This window comes from Chiloscyllium punctatum, chromosome 32, assembly GCF_047496795.1.
Source record: "Chiloscyllium punctatum isolate Juve2018m chromosome 32, sChiPun1.3, whole genome shotgun sequence".
Lineage (NCBI taxonomy): Eukaryota > Metazoa > Chordata > Chondrichthyes > Orectolobiformes > Hemiscylliidae > Chiloscyllium > Chiloscyllium punctatum.
In genome coordinates, this window is record NC_092770.1 from 47,908,208 (window position 1) to 47,926,910 (window position 18,703).

The 18,703-nt window shown below is 40.6% G+C and overlaps 1 protein-coding gene across 5 annotated transcripts in view; it reads right to left on the reverse strand.

Moving 5' to 3' along the window:
- Positions 1 to 18,703, reverse strand: part of LOC140458142 (ELKS/Rab6-interacting/CAST family member 1-like) — a 917,474-nt gene that overhangs the window by 822,106 nt on the left and 76,665 nt on the right. For 4 of the 5 annotated variants that reach the window (XM_072552282.1, XM_072552281.1, XM_072552284.1 and 1 more), the window contains exon 5: positions 17,810 to 17,965. In XM_072552282.1, coding sequence (XP_072408383.1) covers positions 17,810 to 17,965 — 156 coding nt within the window. Of the gene's footprint in view, positions 1 to 1,233; positions 1,318 to 17,809; positions 17,966 to 18,703 lie in introns of all 5 variants that reach the window. The other variant, XM_072552285.1, reaches the window with a different exon arrangement.

Here is an 18,703-nt window from a genome sequence, read left to right on the forward strand (position 1 = left end):
CCAATAAGCTCTGCAGTGATTGAATGAGTTTATACAATGGTCATACATACCAGCTCACAGTCAGTTTTGAACTTCAGTCTATGTTGTATTATTTGTGGGTGACAGTAAGAATAATACAATAGAGCTCTGAATTAGGGAAGGGGAGAAAGTTAACAAAATTTATCAGTCCTTATCAATAAGCAGAGGTCCCTCCTGAAACATCAGCATTTTCAGATAAGGACAAAGAAGGCTCAGCTGTAATGTATCCGTGGTCAAACAGCCTGTCAATGCTTATTGTAAACCCTTGAGCATTAATGATGTCCTATTGGGCATAGTAACACAGTGGAACCCTTGTTCCAAATAATCAGAGCACAGGAGAAAACTGGCAAAAGAAACCTCAATGTTACTATTGACATACGTTAAGTACATGTGGAAATCGGATTTAAATTTCAAAGCATAAAATCGACATTTTCAGTTTTTGAACAGGCATTTAACAAATTGGGAATCTCCACTTAACTAATATGGAGAGAGACTATTACTGATTTAGGCCATGTGCTATAGTGATTAGGTTGACACAAACTGATTTATTTCTTTAATCATGCCTTTAGTCTAGAACCCAATGTTGCAGGATGTCTATCAAATGCAACAGTCAGCATAAGTATAAGTGTGTTCTACACAACTACACACTACAATATTCTCTTTCACTTCACAACATTTTTTAAACTGCTCAGCCTACAAGCATATAATGCATCATTGAAAAAAGTTAATATTCACTTAATAACGTGAATATCAGTTAAAAGCACTCTTTATCAACCTGTTCAGACGTAACACACCTTTGTGGGCAGGAGAGACTTGAATCTGGACCTTATGGCCTGAAGACAGAGACATTAATGGTGCACCACAAGACCCTATGAGCACTTTTGAATGCTAGCTATGATCACTAATTCAATTTTGGTTATCAATGCAATTAATGATAAAAGGGAAATTGCTTGATCTGTCTTACATCCATAAATTTAATAGAAGAGTGTCTATATGGGATGTTACTGCCACAATATCAGTGAGGAACAAAGCCAAGTGAAAGAGATTGTACATGAAGCCTGAAAGACGCAAGAAGAAACATAAAATTATTCTACAAAGAATAAGCTAAAAGGAGAGGAAAGCATTAATCTAGAACACAGCAAGCCAAAAAAAATAAAAGAGAACTGCATTTGTAACGTCAGGTGCATGGCAAACATCAACTCTTACAGCAGAGACCTCGAACTGGAGAACAGTCACTTTACTTCTTAGCTCTTCAGCCTGGAATTCTTTGGAATTTAACTCTTCTTTCAGTTGTTCTACCTGTCAGAACATTGTCACCATTATTGGTCATTACATATTACTTATATCCTGCAGAGCCTAAATCTTTCATATCAGCTCTGATAAATTAAATAGATTCTGCATAGGAATAGAAAATCCAAATAGTTCATAAAATAAAGACTTAATTTAGTAAATAAAATCTCACATTATAACAAAAACTGAATGACTATTAGAGTCTGAGATTTTGATCTTTCACAATCTGCATATTTTGTTGCATGTGACAAGCATCAAATATGGGATACTGAAAAGGTTCATGAAATTGAAATTTTCTGTTCATATTAATCCAAAGTAAAATATATAAAAAAAACAATGTTGAATTTGAATTTCTTTCACAGAATACGATGCTTCCAAAAGTTATTGCTGTAATAATTGATAGGAGTTGTTATATATTTTATATATATTGCATCTGAAGCTGTAACTGACTGAGTTTACGATGTAATAGCAAATTTTCTGTAATTTGTTTACTAGTCAAGGCCAAATGCAAATCACAAGGGGTTCCAAAAGCATTAAAAACTTGCCATATGACAGAGAAGTTTGCACGATTTTAACAGAATTAGCATTTGTAGATTACAACCACTTGTGAGCAATGACAAACAGAAATCTCAACAATTATTAATGGTGTGGGAGCTGATTTTTCTTTCATTAGTTAACCTATTTTTCTCATCAAACTTTTCAGAGATATGACTGCACACCTGTGGAACAAGTTGGACTTGAATCTGGGCCTCCCAATCTAGGGATAAGGACATTACCACAGTACCCATGGGGCGAACACTGAAGATGTCAAAGACCATGGGTTATAGCCTCATTTTAAACTTGTGCTTCATTAACCAGTCTCAGCTAGGCCAGCAGAAGTCTTACAATTGCCCTCCATGTGTCTGAGCTCGTGAGCAGAAATCAATATTCATCCAAATTCTCTGTACTGATCACTATCCAGTGAGCCTGGTGGAAACTTGTGAATGCACAGTTATCAGTTAAGGGCGATATTAGAATTGCCTATAACTTGCTCTTATTGTCTAGCATTACAGCCTTGGCAAGCTTAAACACAAGCAATGAATACCTGGATGATTCAGCATTATGGTCTCATAAGAGTCACAATTATGACTATGAGTATTATGATCTCAACCCAGAGAACTGATCTAAAAGGGTGAAGGAGAGAATGGATTATGTTTAACAGAAGCTTTACATCTCAGACCATAGCTACAGCAGTACTCTGTGCAGTGAAATGTTGATTAAACATTCTACTTTGAGTCACTTAGCCAAATAACAAAAGAATTTAACATTTGTTTACTCAAATAATTGTTAGATCCTTTATGAAATGGCTGCAAAAACAATATTTCTTCTAATCAAGGCAATTAGTCATGGCAACGACCAAGGATAAAGCGAGGACTGCAGACGCTGGAGAGTCAGAATCGAAAAGCATGGCGCTGGAAAAGTATAGGTTAGGCAGCATACAAGGAGCAGGAGAGTTGATATTTCAGGCATAAGCCCTTCATCAGGAATATGGAGGGGAAGGGAGCTGAGAGATAAAGAGGGGGTGGGGATAGGGCTGGAGGAAGGTAGCTGGGAAGGTGATAGGTAGATGCAAGTGGGAAGTAATTGCGATAGGTCAGTGGGGAGGGTGGATCAGACAGGTGGGAAGGAAGACTGACCGGTAGGATATGTCAAGAGGACGGTTCTGAGTTGGATGGTTGGATCTGGGATGAGGTGGAGGGAGGGGAGATTCGGAAACTGGTGAAGTCAGTGTTGATACTGTGTGATTGGAGGGTCCCAAGGCAGAAGATGAGGCATTCTTCCTCTAGTTGGAGGCTGGGTTTGGTTTGGCGGTGGAGGTGGCCCAGGACTTGCATGTCCTTGGGGAAGTGGGAGAGGGAGTTTTCTTTTTAGATTAGATTATATTCCCTCCAGCGTGGAAACAGGCCATTCAGCCCAACAAGTCCACACCAACCCTCCGAAGATTAACCCATCCAGACCCATTCCCCTTATTTAACCCTGACTAATGCTTCTAATACTATGGGCAATTTATCATGGCCAATTCACCTGCACTTCTTTGGATTGTGGGAGAAAACCAGACACCCAAAGGAAATCCTCACAGACACAGGGAGAATGTGCGAACTCCACACAGACAGTTGCCTGAGGCTGGAACTGAACACGGGGCCCTGGTGCTGTGAGGCAGCAGTGCTAACCACTGAGCCACCATGCCGCCCCAAAACTAAGAGTGAGCACGACTGAGCTTCTGGTGGTTGCTTATATTTAATACATTACACTAACTCTCCCATTAGTGAAATTTGAGCTTTTGAGCTTCTGAACTACCTTGTCGAGGTGGTTGTTACATGTGCAATCTCAAGTTAATCCTAGATATGCTGGCTTTTCATCATGCACTAGCAGATCCCTATCAAAAGATTGGTGAACTCTCAAAGTGTTTTTTGGTTCGAACTGAAAACATGCCATTGTTTTACAATAGGCACTTACAGTTTCCATATCTTTATTCAATTTGTTGTCCATCTTTTTGAACTCTCTCTCAAAACTAGTATGATGCCATCTGTTTACTTCAATGTGCCAAAAATTGGTGAATGCAAACCATTGTAATGATAATAAATTAAGCTGGAGCAAAAAAGTAACAATTCTTCCAAATCCTTTCTCAGCTCATTTAATGACCCAGCTTTTTCTCCAATTTTCTGCATTGAAACAATCTTCATCACCATAAAAATCCAAGCTGAAATCATAATTTGACCAAGAGGCAAGTGTGACAGATGCTGTCACAAAAAAGTCTGTTCCAAGTCAATTTCTACATTAGTAACAAAAAGCATTGTCAGTGGTCCAATGCCATCTAGCCATTTAGGATATGCTCTACTGTGGGCATAACTTTTTTCCAGAATTAGCCACACCAGAAAATAATAGGCATCGCTCAAAAGTAATTGTGAAAGGGAGGCTGTAGTTCTTTCCAATTTATGGCATGGCTGTCATCTTGGGTTCTTCCTTAAAAAATTATACTTGCTTGGATGACAAAAATTAAGCAGAAATCAAAAATGAATAAATCAAATAAGAAAGAAAATGATGCAATGACTAGCTGATCAAGCACATGCATTTTGGTGAAAAATCAAATGAAAATGATCAATGATCAGACAGTGAAGCAGACTCAAAAGGGCCAAACAGCCTAAAGCCTGCTACTGTAATCCGATGGTCTTACGGAAAAATATTATAATACTACTTTTCTCTCTCCACAGCTGATCCCTAACCTAGTAAATATTAGGTGTTTCTTTGTTATCACAAATAAACATTGACAGCCATTTCAAATGACATAGCACCATTTCTGCTTAAATCTCTAAGTCTTAAGCTTTTCCAGTTTTTGAGACTCTTTTTCATTCCTTCAATTGAAAATAGCTTCAAGATGTCCTCGTCACTCAAGATTAAGATCAGTCTGAATCTGCATCACTTTCACTTTATCAATTCTTCAGTGTATTCCTAGTTAAGTATATACCAATACTATTCCATCAGACATTGTACTGCTAAAGAAAATTGAAGGTTACTACGCTGTTGCAAACTAATGAATGATTATACTTTTATTCTATAGGAAGTCCTTCATGCCATTGCAGAGCTCCGTGTACAGTCCATTAAACAGAGCATAAACGTCTTTTGATCGCCACAAGATGCAACAATTATCTACTTAAGTGCATGTACATGTATTATATGTTAGTCAGCCAGTACTTTTCTAGTCTACTTTTCTGTGGTTACACTGCAACTGCAAATTTTTAGTTCCTACAATAGTTCCTCACAACTTTGTGTTCCTTAAAAATGAAACTTTAAGTGAAACAACATTAAATGAAACTTATTTTCCCATAGGAAAAAGGAGTTCAGATCACCAACAGGTCTCTGTGTCTCAATCTTCGGCAGATATGTCTTCTGCCGCACTATCCAATCCCCAACTATACTCGACCTGAGCCCCAGTTCCTTGTTACCTGGATATAAGTAAGGTGCTGAGTGAGTAGGTGTGAGATAAGAAGGAAAGTGATCGGCAAATCTCCTAAGCCACCCAAATAAAGCTCTTGACGACGCTGTTTCATTGCACTGCATACAGTAATTACGACACAAAAATGAAAACCATGACATTAAACAGAAAGTTAAAAATCACACAGCACTAGGTTATAGTCCAACAGGTTTATTGGGAAGCACGAGCTTGCATATAAGGCTATAACCTGGTGTAGTGTGAGATTTTTTAACTTCATCCACCCCAGTCCAACACCGGCATCTCCATGTTATTAATCAGAAAAACAAACCCTAAGGAATAAATAACTCTAAATCAAAACAATATTATGTAAGGAGATTTAAAGGCGGACTTAGTGCATATGGTCATCTATTCATTCAGACTATAAATGGGACTACATCGTCTGTAGAGTCACAATTATGTCCAAAAATTCCAGTAACCGTTACTTCAGATGCAGTATAGTATGGACAAATATGTGAGGTTATCCACTTTGGTACCAAAAACAGGAAGGCAGATTATTAGCTTAATGGCCCTAAATGGACAGAAGGGAATGTGCAGCAAGACATGGGTGCCCTTGTATACCAGTCACTAAAGCTCAGCATACCGTAAAAGCAGCATATGCTATGCTGGTCTTCATAGCAAAAAATTTTGAGTACAGGCACAAGGATGTCTCGTGGCAATTACGTTGGCCTTGTTGAGACCATAAACCAAAACAAAAACACTGCAGATACTGGAAGTCAGAAACAAAACCAAACATTGCTGGAGAAACTCAGCAGGTCTGGTAGTAGCTGTAGGTGAAAACAGAGTTAATGTTTCAGGGCCAGTGATCATTTTTCAGAATTGATAGCAGTTAGGAAAAGATTGACATATGCTGCAGTTGGGATGGGACTTGTAAATAATAAATAATAGGTGGAGATGGAGCCCTGGTAGAAAGAACAGCAGTTGGACAGACAAAGAATAGGCAATGGTCACCTTAATCTTTCTGCACTTTCCTCTCACCGTTTGAGCTGATTGTACTCCATGTTCTCAGATTCGATCCTGACTTTGTAATCCAACCTACCAACAAAGGAAAGGGTAGTGGTGTTGATGTCTGGCATCCTGACCTCTACATTACAGTGCTCTGACACCTTATCCTATCTTTGCTGGCCCATGACTATGGAAAACCAGTCCTTTGTGTCCACAACAGTCACTAATCTCATTTCATCTGGTGACCTTCACTGCCTCCAAGTTCATCGACCCCCAAACCTGTGCAGCCTACTCCTACCTCCTTCCCAAAATACACAAACAGGACAGTCCAAGCAGATCCATTGATTCTGCCTGACTCCTGCCCCCAAAAAAGCAAGAACTGGCTATTGAACTGGATAAGCAGTCATTATCATAATGAATGGTGCAGTGGGCTTAAAAGGGCTGAATGGCCTACTCCTGCTCCTATTTTCTATGTTTCTTTGCTGAAGTGACTAAGTGCTAGTAACTCTACCCCTATCATGCAGGGAAAAAATGTGTATAATCTTCCGTAGCCAGCCATAAGAAATATATCGATAGAATCGCAGTAAAACACGATCAAGTTGATTTTTCTCAGATTCTCTGTTGCCTCTTCAGCAGCAGTGCCTGTTATCCTTCTCAACATAGATGGGTGATCATGGAAATGCATTCATTAGAAGGTTTATAAAGATTTACAACTGTAATTGGCCAATCCTTGTAGTTATCAGTGAGGTGAACCAGCTGGGAAGCCATACACGTCAACCATACCATATCACAAAAGGATCTTTTGCTTTCTTCATGAAGGTTGTAACTGAAAGTCACAACCTCCGATTGCCTCTAAAAGCAGATAGTTTGCTTCCTTACAATCAACATTTCAAACTGGTCACAAGGTTTTATGTTAACAAAGACTTAGCAGCCAAACATCTAACATGGAACTGAAAATTCAAAGTGAAAGACAAACGTAAACTGCCTCAGTGTTGGTATAAACAGGATTCAGGTACCTCAAATATAGACCACTGTCTGCTGTTAAGGCATCACAATTAAAACTGTTGTGCCCACTGTTCACACTTTTTCTTTGAACTGTTTTTTTTTGTTGGTCCCTTCCAAACTTCAGGCATTTATGGTATTAAAATAACAAGATCCAGCATAATTTAAAGAAAGATGCTGAAGTGAGAGAATGCATCTTTCCTGACTTTCCTACCATTTTAGCGCTGTACTCTTTATTTGCTGAACAAGTTCAATTCAAATTTTGGTGTTTATTTGACACATGACTGAATTCTGTTCTATCATTTAGGTTTGGCTTCAGCCCCACATGGGATCATTCCTGCTGTGTGCCCGTGTTAGTTAGAATGCTTAGAAACATGCCATCAACCATGGTCAGCAGATGCTTGGATCAAAGTCTCTCAAGTCAGAGAGAAAAATAAAAGCAAGTCACATGACTGGTGAAAAAGGCTGGTTTAAAATAGATATTTGTTCCAATTCAACAAAATTAACTGCCTAAAGCGATTTCTTTAATTAAAAATTATGACTACTTACAACAGACTTCACTGAAAAGGAGTTGACATAAGCAATCCATTTCATCATCGAAAATACCTTGTGTGATCAAGCCATAATTACAGGAAATAGAACATGCAAATGTGGTCTTGTGGACATTGAAATTCTGTTAAAGATGCCCAGCATATAACATGCAACATACAGAAAAACTTTCGAGATATTATAGACAGACATAGGACCCAAAGAAAAACTGAATCACAACTGGAAATATGAATAACCCAGGACTTTGGCCAATCTCACTTGAAGAATTTAAGCACTGAACATATGTTGCATTAACTGAAAACACAGTTACAAAGAAAAGAGCCAATATATTTCTGGCAAAGTCTGGAGACAGTTGCTTGTAATAGATTATGCTATTTATTCACAGCTTAATTGATATAAATAGCTCAAAATGACTTCTATTTAAAAGAGGGGTGATTGCTCTTGGTTCAGAGGGTCTATGAACAAAAAACAGACCATATTAGAAACAGATTTTCAATTACTTCCAAACATTCATTTGGTCCTTTACTTGACACATAAAGCATGATCTTAACAGAATTTCCATTCTTATCTTTGTGTTATGCTTGGACTATTACTAAAGACAAGATATATCTCAGTAGTATTTCAATCGAACTGCAGCACCTTTATCTATTTTTATTTGGAACTATGGGAGGGAGGAACGGTGACTTTAGATTGACTTTCGATTATGAGAAACTTGTAAGGGTAGATCAACACATAGACCCACAACACTAGGTGTCCCAGCCAAAGACAGTGTCTGGTAAAACTCAACTTAATAGAGAAAGATTCTAGATCAAAAAAATTAACATTCAAGGTAGAGGGGAAAGAGAGTGAGCTGGACTCACCAGATTATTACAACACAAATACTGGCACATCAGTACAAATTGCTATTTATAAAATATTTCTCTGCAGATGAAAAACTTTACAATAATGGGTTTTTTTAAGGAATGTCCATGTACATTCTATAGCTCTTACTTCAGGCACTTCAATACATATTTGAGTTATAAATGATAAGAGTAATGAGGAAAAAGAATGGATGGTATCCATGACATTAAAAATTCTTAATCTGGTTATAGCAAACGGTTATGTTAATGTACACTGCAAAGGATCCACGCATATAAATCATAACTGAGCTGTACGCAAATTAATAATTTGTTAGGCATAATCATACCAAATTGTGCTCTCAGCACAAAGATTTCTGTGTTCCACAAAAATCAAATTCTCACTATGTGGGAAATCCAAGATGGCAGCATCCTGTTAGAATCGCATTTGCTGGGCTTCACACTGCAACACCAACCCGACAGAGCCAGAACCCATCCCAAACCCTTTACTGTGAGTAAAACATAGCAAAGGAACTAGAAACCTGAAAAAAATCTACTTATCTTTGTCCTTGCAGCTGGAGAATGCTGAAGAAAGGAGGAACCACGCCCTGGGCCAGGGCCACAGCCCAGCCTTCTGGAAGCAGTGGACTTGCTTACTCACCAGACTCTGGTTGAGGAGCTGGCTAAATCTCAAGGTCCTGGGAAGCAGATCCAGGAAAAAAAATTGAAGTGAAGCTGGCTCCTGTATGTGCTATGCTGCAAGATTTGGGAAAACAGACCAATGAGCTTGAGTACCAGGCTGCATGGGTAGAGGCAGAGACTAACTCCTCCAAAAGCTGAATTGAAGCCCTGGAAACACAAGTCCGTGGTCTGTTGGATCTGGTAGATGATCTGAAAAACAGGGGCAGAAGAACGAACCTGTGCATTGTTGGCATACCAGAGGAGTCACAAGATGAACAGCTGGTGAAGTTCTTCGAGAAGTGGTTCCTGGGGTTCCTTGGTTTGGAGGTTGAGAATGGAAGAATAACAATTGAAAGTGTTCACCAGATTGCGGCAGGAAAGCGAGGTGCAGATCAGCACCCATGCCTTGTCCTGGTAATGTTCCATCATTATTAAGACGAGCAGAGGGTCCTGGAAGCTTCTAGAGCCCAGGGGACAAACCCGAAGGCATTGGTATGGGGCAGCTCCAAAGTCATGTTTTCTCAAGACTTGTTAGCGGCAGTGGTCCGGTAAAGGAAGCCCTACGATGGCGTCAAGACGGGATTGAGGGAACTTGGGGTCCAGTATTCTTTAAGATATCCAGCGGTACTTGGGATCAATCATAATGGATCCATACATTTGTTCAACTCGCAAAGAAAGCGAAGAACTTTGTGGACACATTGACTTACATCAAACAACCAAATAGGCATAGAGAACAGAGCTGTTCGTCTTTAAAAAGGACTTGGTGGAATCTCCTTTCTGGTAATAAGTTGCATGAAATGATGTCCGGGATGGAAAGAGTATTTATTTTTAATTTCTAAGTTATGTTAAGGAATGGGCGACTTATTTATTTTTAATTTATTTGTCTATCGTACTAACTTTGTTCTTTGGTGGGTTTTTTCTTCTACCAGGTGGTTGTTGTGTGTGGTGCAACCTTTGCTGGCAGGAGCTGAGGGGGCAGTTGGGATGTTTACTGGGTTTTAGGATGTGTAGGTATCCCCCTTTGAAGGGGGGTAAATTCCTCCAATCAGCGACTTTGGCGATTTTTTTGTTTTCCCGTTTTTGCTGTTCATAGTTTTGTAGATTTGTTGGCTGTGGTTATTTTAGCCTGTGTAGAGTTTAGGTTTTGTGGATTCTTTTGCATTGATGTTCAGCGATTTGTAGTTTGAGTTCTTCCTCTCTGGAGTCTCGACAGTGTTATAGAAGGTTATGGCTAAGGACGTGTTTAAGTGGTGCACCTAGAATACTAAAGGGAGTCATTCACCTGTCAAGGGGGAGAAGGTACTTTCCAGCCTTAAAAAAGGAGAGGGTGGATGATGCCTTATTACAAGAAACACACTTGGAAGATAAAGAGCATTTGGAGCTGCAACAGAATGAGTATGATCAGGTTTATTTTTCATCTTTCAATACAAGGAGGAGTGGTCATTTTAGTTAGAAAAAATCTTCCATTTAAGTTATTAGAATGCATTGAAGATACACACTGGAGATTTGTAATCCTTAAAGCTTCGATACATGGGGAAGAATACGGGATCTTAAAATGTTTGCTGTCCCCCGGCCCACCCCCTTAAATTCTTGACAGATAAGCTTTCTCAACTGGTTACCCTTGCATCTCAACATATCATCGTAGGAGGGGATTTCAAATGTCTCATAGACCCTACAGTAGACAGATTGCCTAAAAGCCTACTGATATCTTCAAGGGATGTGTGTGCTGAATTGGGGTTCATAGATGTTTGAAGGCACCTTCATCCTCGTGGCAGAAACTTTCTTTTGAAACCCCCATAAATGCCATACCAGGATTGATCTTTTTCTAACCCCTGCAGCACATCTGGGCTCGGTGGTGTCATGTACAATTGGCAATATCACTACTTCTGATCACACTCCAGTGTATTTAATGGTTGAGAGTAAGGATAGGTAGGCTAGAGGTACTGGTGACTGGACCCCTTCATCTTCAAGGATAGCAAGTTTATTGAATTATCTTCTATTGAGTTCAGGGCTTTTTTAGATATTAATTCAGGCTCGGCCAGTAGCCCATTCATTTTTGGGAAACAGAGAAAGCCTATGCTAGGGGGTTGGTTATTTCCTGTTTAGCCAGTAAGAAGTGACAGACGGTGAGCAGCAACACTTGCTCGAGACATGTTGAAAGTCACTGAAAAGGCATATTTTGACAGGCCCTCGCTGGTTAAACTGTAGAGCATCACAGCGCTTCGGTCTACAGTGAACTCCATGCTCACCTGGACAGCCAAGTTTACGTTTGCAAGTCAAAGGCTGTTTGAGCATGGGGATAAGCCAGGCAAGTACCTAGCATACCTTGCTAGGAAAAGGAGTGCCCCCCAAGCCATTATCTCAATCAGAGTGGACACTGGAAATTTGACCTACAATTCTACAAGGATTAATGCAGCATTCCAGAAAGTTTACTCTGAATTATATCAATCCGAAAGCCGAGGGAGTGGGCAGGTTAGGATGGAGTCTTTTTTTTAAGAATTTGGACCTTCAGGAGTGATCCCTGAACAAGAGTCTCTCCTGATGCGCCATTGTCAGAGCAAGAAATGCAGGAGGCTATGAGGCAGCTCTATATTGGGAAGGGCTTCCTCGAGACCCATTTCATTCCTGAATGTCAACTTCAAAATCCTACCAAGACTCTGGCACTAAGGCTAAAAACTGCACTGCCCTCAATCATTAAGGAAGATCAGACAGGGTTCATAAAAGTCATAGACTGATGGATAAGGTCAGGAGGTTACTTAACATGATCCAACGATGTCAACAGTGATCGGGACAGGTATTGGTGATCTCCTTAGATGCCGAAAAGGCATTTGACAGGATCGCATGGCCATATCTTTCCCATACTTTGAAGAGGTTTGGCCTGGGAGAGACCTTCATCAAGTGGGTGAAGGTTTTGTATAGTTTCGTCTTGCTGCAGTCCTCACCAATGGTGTACAGTCAAGCAAGTTCAATGTTCGTAGGGGCAGTCAACAGGGCTGTCTGTTGTCACCACTGCTTTTCAAATTGGTGATCGAACCACTGGCGGAGGCAATATGTAGAGATCCCAATATAACCGCTCCAGAAGTGAGGGCGAAGTCACGTAAGATCACACTGTATCTGGATGACATTCTTGTCTTCTTGTCAAAGCCAACAGTCTCAGTGCCACAGCTGATACAATGCATCAATTTATTTGGAGGCTTCTGGAGTTAAAAGATCAATTTTGTGAAGTCGGAGGCCATGCCCATGGGTGATCTCCGGAGAGCGGATCTTGGTTCCCCTTTAGATGGTTGAGGAGGGCTTTGTCTACTTAGGTATATTTATTACTCCTGTTTTTGATCGGCTATTTAAAGCCGATTTTGCCCATTTATTTGAGAGAATCAAGCAGCTCCTTCGTAGATGGGAGAGGCACTTTTGATCTCTTGGTTAGGTCAGATAGCCCTCAATAAAAATGAATGTTCTCCCCACCTATTGTGTCTTATGCAAATGCTTCCTCTGCTTTTCACTAAGCAAATAGTTAGAAGACTTAACGGCTGGTTTTGTTCGTTAATCTGGTATCACGAGCGGCCCCTCATTGAATTGACTAGATTGTAGTTGCCTTGCAGACTCGGAGGAGCAGGCCGCCCAAATATCAAAGACTGTTGATTGGGCGCCTTGCTATCTTACGTGGGTGAGTGGGACTGGAGGGACCCCCGCTCACTTTGGTTGGACACTGAGGCATCTCAAGAGGGATGCCCCCTTGTTGGCCTGCGGTTCTTGGGCAGAGTGGTAGCAGTTGAGAAGTGCTGCTGTGGCCCAATGTTCGTCAATGCTGTCGCAGAGGGTGGTGCATCAGGGTGAGGGCAATATTGCCAAAACATCATTTTTGACACCAATAGTTGGTATGCTGGGCTTTCAGCCAGAGATGATGGGACTCTGGGTTTAAACTATGGGCATCTCGGGGCATACCTTGCATGGGTGATTCAGTCCAAGGGGACATACTGATGTCTTTTGACCAGTTGGCTCGGAAATTTGATTTGCCCAGTAGGGACCTCTTTGACCAGCTGACTCAAATATGAATTGCCCAGTAGGGACCTTTTTTGTTTCTTTCAAATTAGAAACTTCATACAAAACTTCATACTTCATACCACGCTTCTAAGTGATCCTTATAGGTCCGACATGGAGACGAGGACGTCGAGTGTTGAGGATATATTATCTGCTAGCGCCTTTTATCATCTATTGAGTGAAGGTCCCTTGGACAAAACTTAATGGTTCTGGAAGGTATGGGAGAGGGAATTCAATGTTGAAATCTCTTCTGAAATATGGGAGGATATCTGGGAAAATGCAAGAAGCAGCTCAATTTGCAATAGGACCCATGCCTTGCAATTAAAAAGAGTCTCCAAAGGACTCATCTGGCCCCAGACTACCCCCCAGAATTAAAAGCAGAATATCTCCAATGTGTCCAAAATGTAAAGTGAGCATGGGCACGCTTACTCATTGTCTTTGGTCCTGCCACAGACTGCAGGCATACTGGAGCGCTGTGGTAGGAAAAGTAGAGAAGTATTGGGGATGCAGGTGGAGATGGACCCAGTATCTCCTCTTCTTGGTTTTGTTAATACACTTTCATTAGATGCACACACAAAAAAAAAGGCTTTTCATTATCCTCACTTTCTGTGCCAGAAAGAAAATTCTATTAGGGTGGGTGTCAGAAAATCATTCGGGGCTGGCATAAGCTAGTCCTGGAGCACATCCCCTTGGATGTAATTATTAAGAGTATGGTGCAATATAAAACTGAAAATTTCTGTAAGACATGGCAGCCCTTTTTGGACGACCTGGGTACAGATTTGTCCACGATACTAATAAGAGCCTTTATATTGCCATGGCAATTCGATGCAATGAAGTTGGTATCCACTGGGGAGGAACTACGAACATATGAATATGTATAAACATATGCGCTCAATAATCAAGGGCTATTGCTTTGTTTTGTTGAGCTGTGTTATGGTTATTATTATTATTAAGATTTTCCTTTTTTAGCTTAGTTATTATTTATGTACTTAGTGGGTTTGCATTTTAATATTGGTTTGAATTGCTTGGTTTTGTCCTTGTAATATTCAAAAGAAAAAAATTAATAAAAATATATTTTTTAAAATGTTCTCAGTATGTACTCCCAATAGGAGAACTACAGTGCAATGCAAAGGTGTTGTGTGTAATCTACTCAAAGATTGTCCACCCAAAGGACGAGCCGGACTAGTCACACTACCATACATCAAGAGCATTTCCGAACTGACAGCCAGACTACTGCGACCACTGGGACTCATAACAGCACACAAACCGACAGCCGCTCTCAGACAACAACTCACCAGAACGAAGGACCTGATACCCAGCATGAGCAAAACGAATGTAGTGTACAAAATCCCATGCAAGGACTGCACAAAACCCTACATAGGACAATCGGGAAGACAGCTAACGATCCGCATCCATGAACACCAACTAGCCACGAAACAACATGACCAGCCATCCTTAGTAGCCACACACGCAGATGACAAGCAACATGAATTCGACTGGGACAACACTACTATTATAGAACAAGCCAAACAGAGAACAGCCAGGGAATTCCTAGAGGCATGGCACTCATCCACAGATTCAATCAATAAGCACATCGACCTGGACCCAATATACCGACCGCTGGAACTGACAACCGGAAGCGGCAGATTCAAACCACTATAAATGCCAGAGGAAAGATCACAGAAGCGCTTCACAGGAGGCTCCCAAGCACGGACGACGTCACCGAGACAGGGGACGAAACGTCTGCAACACAAATTCCCAGCTCAGCGAACAGAACCGAGCTGGGAACAACGAGCACCCGAGCTACAAATCTTCTCACAAACTTTGAATATAAAATAAATATTTTGCATCAGTATTTACTGTGGAAAAGGATGTGGAAGATATAGACTGTAGGGAAATAGATGGTGACATCTTGCAAAATATCACAATACAGAGGAGAAAGTACTGGATGTCTTGAAACGGTTAAAGGTGGATAAATCCCCAGGACCTGATCAGATATACCTGAGAACTCTGTGGGAAGCTAGAGAAGAGATTGCCGGGCCTCTTGCTGAGATATTTGTATCATCGATAGTCACAGGTGAGGTGCCGGAAGACTGGAGTTGGCAAACATGGTGCCATTGTTTTAGAAGGGCGGTAAAGACAGGCCAGGGAATTATAGACCAGTGAGCCTGATCTCGGTGGTGGGCAAGTTGTTGGAGGGAGTCCCGAGGGACAGGATGTACATGTATTTGGAAAGGCAAGGACTGATTCGGGATAGTCAATATGGCTTTGTGCGTGGGAAATCATGTCTCTCAAACTTGATTGAGTTTTTTAAAGAAGTAACAAAGAAGATTGATGAAGGCAGAGCAGTGGATGTGATCTATATGGACTTCAGTAAAGCATTCGACAAGGTTCCCCATGAGAGACTGATTAGCAAGGTGAGAGCTCAGGGGATACAGGGAGAACTGACTGTGTGGAGTTTGCACGTTCTCCCCGTGTCTGCGTGGGTTTCCTCCGGGTGCTCCGGTTTCCTCCCACAGTCCAAAGATGTGCAGGTCAGGTGAATTGGCCATGCTAAATTGCCCGTAGTGTTAGGTAAGGGGTAGATGTAGATGTAGGGGTATGTGTGGGTTACGCTTCGGCGGGGCAGTGTGGACTTGTTGGGCCGAAGGGCCTGTTTCCACATTGTAAGTAATCTAATCTAATCTAAAACTAGCCATTTGGATACAGAAATGTCTCAAAAGGTAGAAGACAGAGGATGGTGTTGGAGGGTTGTTTTTCAGACTGGAGGCCTGTGACCAGTGGAGTGCTACAAGGATCGGTGCTGGGCCCTCTACTTTTCGTCTTTTACATAAATGATTTGGATGCAAGCATAAGAGATACAGTTAGTAAGTTTGCAGTGGACACCAAAGTTGGAGGTGTAGTGGACAGCGAAGAGGGTTACCTCAGATTACAACAGGATCTGGACCAGATGGGCCAATGGGCTGGCAAGTGGCAGATGGAGTTTAATTCAGATAAATCTGAGGTGCTGCAGTTTGGGAAAGCAAATCTCAGCAGGACTTGTACACTTAATGGTAAGGTCCTCGGGAGTATTGCTGAACAAAGAGACCTTGGAATGCAGAGTCATAGCTCTTTGAAAGTGGAGTCTCAGGTAGATAGGATAGTGAAGGCGGCATTTGGTATGCTTTCCTTTATTGGTCAGAGTATTGAGGACAGGACAGTTGGGAGGTCATGTTGCGGCTGTACAGGACATTGGTTAGGCCACTGTTGGAATATTGCGTGCAATTCTGGTCTCCTTCCTATCGGAAAGATGTTGTGAAACTTGAAAGGGTTCAGAAAAGATTTACAAGGATGTTGCCAGGGTTGGAGGATCAGAGCTACAGAGAGAGGCTGAACAGGCTGGAGCTGTTTTCCCTGGAGCATTGGAGGCTGAGGGGTGACCTTATAGAGGTTTACAAAATTATGAGGGGCATGGATAGGATAAATAGACAAAGTCTTTTCCCTGGGGTTGGGGAGTCTAGAACTAGAGGGCATAGGTTTAGGGGGAAGAGGGGAAAGATATAAAAGAGACTTACAGGGCAACCTTTTTACACAGAGGGTGGTACGTGTATGGAATGAGCTGCCACAGGATGTGGTGGAGGCTGGTACAATTGCAACATTTAAGAGGCATTTGGATGGGTATATGAATAGGAAGGGTTTGGAGGGATACGGGCCGGGTGCTGGCAGGTGAGACTAGATTGGGTTGGGATATCTGGTCGGCATGGACGGGTTGGACCGAAGGGTCCATTTCCATGCTGTACATCTCTATGACTATGTTCAAGCAACAAGCAAGAAACACATCTTACCACTGAATGCCATTCTGAAAGAATTACTAAAGAATCAGCATTACATCATATATACTGCAAGACAAACTCTCAACACAATGGAGAAAAATGAACAAGTACATAACTGTTTACATCATATGATAACTCATAAATCCAATTACAACACCACAAAGAGGAATTCATTAATGAATCAGTTATAGTGACACTTTTATTTCGTAATGTCTATTTCAGAAGTGCAAAGACAGAGACTTCCACATGTTCAATCTGTTCTCTTGGCTACAGGTGAGGTGGTTTGGAGATCTCAAAAGGAGAATTAAATAAATCAACTTTTTAAGAACTTTACATTTTTATAAAGACAGTTTTCCCTTGTATGAATACAAGAATTTTGCAGATACTTCTGTCATTGTGTCAGGTTATAAGAAAAACTTTGAAACTTAAGATTTGAAGTTACTAATGTTCAAACAGCCAGACAAGGCTTATACTGAAAAAGAAGGGGAAGTGTTTTTTTTTAAAATAGAATCTTGGTGGTAGCATTTTTTTCAAGAAAGAAGTAAACGCCTTCCATCAGCCACAATGATACAAGATACAGTTGTACAATATATAGTACGGTTGCATACCTTATTCTTCATAAACTTTGAATGGCTCCTGTAAACTTCCATCTGTTTCAACTCTTCCTCTCTCTCCTCAATGCTCAGAGCGCCATTTGACTTAAGCATCTGTATTTCATCCTCTAGGTCTCGAATGTTTCGCTCCAGTGATGAGATTTTACTATCCTACAGAGAACGCAAATTGCTGAAAGTAATTCTTTTTATGGTATCTTTTGTTTTATGACTCCATAAATTCAGAACCATCTGATATTGCAACCAACATGCAAAAGCTTTGGTCATCCAATGTATGAAAAGTGTACTATTCAACTTATAAATTTTATGTCACCATTTAAATATTTGAGTATTTAGTAATTCAGCGTGCAAGTCCACTATCGTACTACCTGAGAAATCTGGAGTCCCAAATTCAAAAAAACATGTTGCAAATCTAAACTTGAAACTAATAAATATTATAATTTCAGCGCTAACATAAAACCATGGAAATGTCTGATTGCTAATAAGCAAATTGGTTCACTTATGATTTTTAAGGAAGTAATTTGATTTTGTTTACTTGCAGCAATAGTCCAACCTTACACTGTTAACTCAATGCTATCTAGGAAATTAGGAACATGGAACAGAATCACTCAGAATCACTCGGATCCCAAAGACAATATCAAACAAGTCACATCACAGTTTAAGTACAGCAAACATATGGATTCATAAAAGTGCCTCAATTTACATGCTTCTTTCTTTCAAAACTCGAGTAGGCATTAAGGATAAAGATGCAATGTCACAACGGAACTCTGACTGCAACAAACTTGACAAAAATAAATACTCAAGAATGCTCTTACTCAATTTCAAGAAACAATTTAAACTAAATGTTATAAACTTAGATCACCCTTGCAAACTTCTGTTGCAATGCACTCT